General features: G+C 51.4%; 1 protein-coding gene across 1 annotated transcript; it reads right to left on the bottom strand.

Moving 5' to 3' along the window:
• Window positions 1-367: 367 nt before the first annotated feature.
• Window positions 368-4184, bottom strand: pi4k2a (phosphatidylinositol 4-kinase type 2 alpha). Its single transcript, XM_068750633.1, has 10 exons — window positions 3943-4184; window positions 3625-3907; window positions 2451-2651; window positions 2244-2375; window positions 1833-1986; window positions 1700-1761; window positions 1516-1615; window positions 1318-1451; window positions 1166-1225; window positions 368-1089 (listed from the first exon to the last, which is right to left on the bottom strand). Exons 1-10 carry the CDS (start codon window positions 4008-4010, stop codon window positions 928-930), a joined length of 1356 nt encoding a protein of 451 aa, XP_068606734.1. The 5' UTR covers window positions 4011-4184; the 3' UTR covers window positions 368-927.
• Window positions 4185-7163: the final 2979 nt, after the last annotated feature.

A 7163-nucleotide genomic window follows, 5' to 3' on the forward strand; every position in this document is an offset into this window, starting at 1 on the left:
TTTGAGGCCTCGTTTTAATTCCTCAACCTTCTGTAGCCTTTGCTCCGTGTCCGTATTCTTGTTTTTGTCCGTGTTTCCTTCCATAATGTCTCAGATTATACTCTTTCAGTACCGCACACTTCCTCCACACAGAAGACACGCAGGTTCTCCAGCTCCCTCCATGAACATGGACTCCGACCCCCACCTTGTTTGAACCCCCGGTTCTCAGGGTCCACCTTCCGTTCTGCCATTTTTGATGGGTATCTGAAAGCTAACTTTACCGTTATGCTAACCCCCTCCAGTGGATGAAGACGCGAAGTGTGTTCCCGACACTGAGCCCCCCCCCCCCCATGGTGTACAGGTGTACTCAAACACACAGATATTGTCTTGATGGAATATATTTTAATAATCTAGCATTAAATATGACATTGTGGGACACGTCATGTCCCGCAGGATGTTACTTCCATGCTTCGTCAGGTCCTGGCGGGGCCCCCGGCTCACAGGTGAGAGAGGAAGGAACGGATCCATCAAAGCTAAAACGGGGCGAGTGGTTGGTGTCTGGAAGGGAACGTGTTCTCCCCAGACGGAGCCGTGAGAACCCTGAAGCCAGTTCACTGCCCAACCCCTGGCGTTTCACCCCTCCCCTGGGTTACAACTGAAGCTGACCCGTACTGCGGGGGGGGCGTCATGTTAAAAGGCAGAGAGGCATGAAGAAACAAAACATGGGCTGCACCATCTCCAGACAGGAGAGGCTTCTGATTGGCTGATCAGTGCACCTGTGAGCCTAAAGAAAAGGTGATCTCTGTCTCACAGGACAGAATCTTTGTTATTCAGCATCCAAACAAGGGACACAGGCCAGCAGAACCCCCCCAATCTGTGAAAGCTAAAGCGGACGGACGCTGCTGCTCCTCCTCCTCCTCCTCCTCCTCCTCCTCTTCGTCGGTGCTGCTACCACCAGGTGAAGAAGGGCCTTCTGCTCTGGAAGCTCTGTGTGTACGACTCGCTGTTGGCTCTCTGAGGGGCTCGAGCTGTTTCAACCATCACGGGGGGCATCTGCACCAACTGCAGGGGGGCTTTACCATCCTTCAGGGCTTGACACAGGTTCAGGATCTGGGGCAGAAAGAAAAGCCCTTCAGTGACAGGAATACGTAAGCCCCGCCCTCGACGCTGATCAGAGGAAGCTCACCTGCCCCCTCATGACAGCTACCTGCCTGTGAAACTGCCCTCGGTCGAAGCCAGGGTCTTTCTGTGAGGCGTGACAGATGATGTTAGGAGCTGCCCCCCCCCCCCCCCCCCCCCAGTCACACGTCTGCATCCACTACTGATGCTCCAACATACCTTAAATAATTCATACAAATCCTCCTCCAGGTCTTTGATGAAATTTGGGTCGGACAGTTTGGGCAGGACCAGCTCTCTGATTTCCTGGGAGAAAGGAACTTTGGCCTGGGAAAGCCACGCCCAGTAGAAGGGATCTGTTGATTGGACAGTGAAGCTGTGGCTGAATGTTCACGTGGGACCGGTGGGGGGGGCGCTTACATGCTCTCCAGGAGTCGGGATGCTTGAGAGGGAAGGCGAGGCCGTTATCTATAGCCGCTAGCTTGATGACGGGATCCTTCACCAGCACCCAGTCCGTGTCCTGCAGAGACGAAGGTGAGGATGATGAAGGTGAGGACGATGAGACGAGGGTCAGCGTTCTGATGAACGGCGTGCGTTTCCTCACCCTGTTCCCAGCAGGGTCCATGGGACAGTCGTACTTCAGCAGCCAGTTGTCATTGCCCCTGTCTAGATGAACGGCAACAGTCAGATTATACAGGTGATACACCAGTCCAAGGGGGGGGGGGGGGGGGGCCTGCCTGTGTTCCTGATGATGTAATCGAGGACCACCAGCCGTTCAAACTGCAGCTGCAGCTGACGGTTCGTGTTCTCCGGCAGCGGATCTGCTTCAAACCTCCGCAGCCAGAAATCCGCATCTTTGTACCCGTCGACAAACACCTGGAAGGAGCCCACCTGGGGGGGGGGGGGGGGGGGGGACAACAGAGAGGGGGCTGGTTTCTGGATGGAAAGAACCTCGGAGCCCCGGGCGCCTTGTGGTGAACGTTCCCTTTGATCTAACAGAAATGACCCCCCCCCTCTGGAGCTGGGATGCTACAGCTCGACTCACTGAACCGGGCCTGATCGTTACACCGGGTCCAACAGAGGAGATGGACCCCCCCTCCCCCCCCTCTGGGGCTGGGATGCTACCGCCTGATCGTTACACCGTTTACCTTCGGAGGCAGGCCAATCCGGTGGAAGCGCTGGCCCACCTTGGGCACCTTCTCCAGGGCGAGCCTCTTCCCTCGAGACTTCACCCTGTCGATGGCGCCGTAGTTGAAGGTCTCACTGGCCAGGTAAACCACCTGGAGAGGAAGCTCAGATTAAGACGGGGGGTTTTACCGGATGGTTAGCCGCGCGCAGCAGCATGCAGGATGTACCTTGGTCCTGGGAACAATGTTGAGATCAAGCTTCTGGTCCACCAAACTGGCCCCAGCCTCTGAGAGGTAGCCCTGGTTCAGGACCAAACAGTCCCGGCCAAAGCAGCAGGGGCAGCACAGCTTCTGGAGCCATTTGGTCCACTTGGGGTTCAGCTGGCCGTAGGGTTCTTCGTTCTTAGGTTTGAACACGCCGATGATCTTCTGTAGGGGAACAGAGCAGAACAGGCTCAGAACCCAAACGGTGCTGGAAGAAGAGAGGACGGTTCTGTTGGGAACCAGGTAGAACGGCAGAGCAGAGCCCACCCAGTCTGTAGCATCTTTATGCTATGCTATGCTATGCTATGCTATGCTATGCTAGTGACACACACTCACGTACAATGATTAGAAAGTGAAACTTGGTCAGGGAGCAAATGCAGGGGGGGGGGGGGGGGGGTCCTGGACAAAAATTGCAGCGTCTGCCTTCCCGGGTTATCTGGTCTGAAGCAGACTGACCTGAAAGAACTGTTGGAGGACTTGGGAAAGGCTTCCTTTATGAGCCGAGGGGGGGGGGGGGAGGGGGGGGGCAGCCACTGGTGTTTGCTCAAGGCCTTACCGGTCAGCGATCAATGTAGCCAGTGATTGATTAGGTGAGATTGGACAGACGCTAGAGATGCTGATCGGTTGACTTGTCAGCATCTTCTCTTTCTGTGCTCTGCTCAGATTTGAAGTAAAGGGTGAGCCCCCCCAGAGCCCCCCCAGAGCCACACCAAAGCCCCCCCAGAGCCACACCTTTTCTGATGACATCACCGTCACAGCTGATCAGAGATAACATTCACTGATGAGCTGCTAGTGACCGCCCAGGCCCAGGTCCAGGTCCAGGCCCAGGTCCAGGCCCAGGCCCAGGCCCAGGCCCAGGTCCAGGCCCAGGCCCAGGTCCAGGCCCAGGCCCAGGCCCAGGCCCAGGCCCAGGTCCAGGCCCAGGCCCAGGTCCAGGTCCAGGCCCAGGTCCAGAACGTATGACGAGCTGAATTTAATTTGGAGGCGGAGACTCCGTTTTAACATTCACACCCAGGTGGACGCTGCGCGTGTTTTTCGTGCGTGTGTTTGCGTGTCTCACGCGTCACTCAGAGAGGCCCCCGGTCGCTGCCCCCGGTCGCTGCCCCCGGAAATGAGACGGAAGTGAGAAGCTTCTTACCTCCTGGGCGTCCTTGACAAAATAGCTTCCGCTGGATCCCTGGTAGATCCTCTCCGGGAAGATCCCGTCCTCGATGGCCCGCTCGGCCTTCCGGATGGTGTCTCTGAACTCGGGATCCTCCGGGAACTCGTTCCTGTGCGGCTGCCGCGGCGACCCCCCCCGGTCCCGGTCAAGAAGCGGCTGTCTCTCCCGGTCCCGGTCGCGGTCGTGCCCCGGGTTGCCCGACGCGATCCGCACCACCGAGCCCGGTGTGCTTCCGAACAGACCGCGGGGGCTGGGGGGGCTGGGGGGGCTGGGGGGCTGGGGGGGCTGGGGGGCTCTGCCGGACAGTAGCTGAACTCGCCCGAGTCCCGAAGCGGAGAGACAAGAGGACTCGTCTCGTCCATGAGTTCTGGGGTGGACGAGGACTCGGAGACAGGAAGGAGAAGAAGAAGACAGATGTCACCTGACTGTCAGCTTCCGGGAGGGGGCGGAGCCAATTGAGTGATTTGATTGCTACCCAATGAGCGATTAAAACTTCCTGCCAAGGCTTTATTCTCCTGCACTGATTGGACGCAATTATCCACGTGACATCACAGTTACGTTTGTGACGGGGTACGGATGTAAAATATCTTTACGCATTAAATCATGCCGACGGAAGTAAACAAACTGACAGTCATCAACAAATCAACAAATCGCTGTTTCTGATTTTCAATGTCAAGATTCAAAGATACAAGATTATGCAAATGTATTTCACTATTTATGTTTTAATTCACTTTTTAACGGCACCTTCTGCTGATTTATTACATTTCCTCAGTTCGGTAAAGTTGGCTCGATATTCACAGATTCGGACTTCCGGCATCAATAGCTCTTCATGAAACGTCATCAAGATATAAACGATGCTTCTTTCGCATCGCTGTAAGGTAGACAATGGACTACAACCTCACTTTATTAAATGTAGCTGTCTTTAAAAAATACAGAAATAACATCGGCGTCTACGCGGAGTGCCAAGGGACCGTCTGCAAATGGCAAAACTGCTGCAACAGTGAAGAAAGACACAACACAATATTCAATAACTTCACTTTTAGACACGGTACTGTTACCAAAATCACTGCAGACATCAGCGGGGCCCTGCTCATCGTACTACACCACGTGTATTTTCATTTGAACATTTTTCTATAATTGTTATGATTTTTTATTAGATATTATTTTCAATAGATTCGGAGTTATGCACTGCTAAGGCACCAAATTTACTGTACTTATAAACCATCCCCTCATGATCTGGATTTTCATTTTGACCTTTTTTTTAAAAAAATATGAATTTTTATAAGTTATTATTTTCAATAACTTTGCAGTTATGCATTGCTACGGTACCATGCTACGAATCATACAAGTCCTGATGAATATACTAAAAATATATATATTTTAAAATAAACATTTCAACTCTCAGTCGCACATCACACAATACGAGGGGTTTGTTTGTCTGGGATTTGGGCTGTCATCATTCCAACGCAAAGGGCATGAAACCATCTAGTGCAAATTCCACACTGAATCTAGATGGGGATTGAAACAAATGTCTTAACAACTTGTAACTTGGCACACTTATAGATGACGTATGTGGCTGGAACTGACGTGACGGAAAAGTGGGAGTGACTTACGGTGACGACGTTTTGGGCGTGTAAAGGTTTAATTTCGTCATATCTCAGGAACGGAAGGTCGTACAGAGGCGGGGGTTGGACCGGCGTGTTCAGCATAGCCGAATTATGGTGGGTAGACCCACTTCTCAAGTCTCTACAACGTACGGTTAACGCGATATTTTGATTTCAAATGTTTGGAACATTTCCGGTGTTATTCCAGAAACAGCCACAGGAGGGCGAATGCGGCCGCTTCAGTGAGCGTCTGAAGTTGACAATAAGCATAAATTTGCACACAAACAAATGTCAGTTCTGTCAAATGTTTTTTCTTTTGTTATCCGATTTTGTTTTTGTTCTATGTCTGCACAATAAAGCTTTTTAAAAAAAAGTAGAAGAAGAAGTAGGAGGAGGAGGAGGCGTGGCCATGCCATGCAGTAGTAGTAGAAGAAGAAGAAGAAGAATGTGATTTTGTGAACTGGACGCAGTCTTTGCTACCTCGTCAGGTGAACCCGGGAGTAAACGCAAAGGTTTGTTTGGCTCTTTGTTCTACCAGGCTAGTTGGTTGGAATAGCTAAGCTAACGTTATTTGTAAGTACTTGACTAGCAAGTCGGTGATATTGTTAGCCCGCTAACGTTAACACTAGCTAGCGTCGTGCTAACACGTTGCACAGCAATGCTAGTCGCTGTGTAGCTTGTTTTTAGGGCTGTAGTTGAGCTTTTATTGTTTGGTTTTGACTGTCCCGTCGTTAATACGTAATTTTTAGAGGTTTTAATCTCATGTGGTCCCACTGCAAATCTAATCCAATTAATTATTATAAATGTATTAATTCACCAGGATCTTATAAAAGATTACATAAATGCAATCAATATTTTTATTGATTATTACGACCTAAATTTCCATACATGATCGGATTCTTTTCCTTTTTGTTTTGCAGCAGTCTGGCATCGACTGAGCTCCTGTAAAATGCACTCGAGCGAGTCTGAGCAGGGTCACAGTCACTCGCGTGATGAAGGAGGTTCCGGACAGTGGAACGTCTCCAGCGACGGGTGGAAACGACGTGAACCTCACAGAGATGCTCAGTGTTGGTCCCCACATGAAAACGGCGTGGATGAGCAGGGTTCCACGCAGCGGTCAGGCAGAGCCAGAAGGTACAGCGACTTACCCCAAAGGTCGTGTGATCCCGACTCTTTGAGCCGAGAGAGGAGCAGAAAGAGCCTAAACAGGAGACGAGAGGATTACGGATATAGATGTGTGCTTGAGAATACAGCAAGCAGCCTGTCAGCAGACACTTCTTCACTTGCACACATTTCCAGGGATTTTAAACGTGTACTACCACAGGAAGAAGGTTTAAAATACAAGAAAGCAAGTGAAAAGGCCAGGCCGCCATATCGGCAAAAGGAGTCGTCCTACAGGAAGCGGCATAATGATTTAACCTGCAGAGAATCCTCTAGTTATTACACGGACAGAGGAGGTCCAGAAAGAGGCCGGGATGGTTCACCGGGTAGGACAAGGTCGTGCAAGCGCTTCACGAAGGTCAGTCACCGTGAGCGGTGTGTCAGCATCAAGCGTTCTGCATACATTATCCTGAATTCTTAAAAGAGATCTAATTTGTCTCCTTGGTTCCATAAATGTTTGTTTCTCCCATTAGCGTTGTGAGAGTGACGTCGTGCTCCAGAGTGTTGCTGGTCCCGAGCAGAGGAGGTCCACTGAGGGCTTCCAGCGTTTCCTTGATGTTCTTAACAAGGGTGTAAATATCTCTGTGCTCAACAAGATCATGAGTCAAAGCTCTACGACGGCACATGATCAGCCTCGGACTCCGGCGTCTTTCGTGGACTCTGCAGAATGTTCATGGTCCCCAAGTTGTCCTGGGAGGCAGCAGGGTGTTGACCTGATTAGCCGCTGGAATGAGAGCGAGGGATCACCCA

Source organism: Brachionichthys hirsutus, chromosome 17 (assembly GCF_040956055.1).
Source record: "Brachionichthys hirsutus isolate HB-005 chromosome 17, CSIRO-AGI_Bhir_v1, whole genome shotgun sequence".
Lineage (NCBI taxonomy): Eukaryota > Metazoa > Chordata > Actinopteri > Lophiiformes > Brachionichthyidae > Brachionichthys > Brachionichthys hirsutus.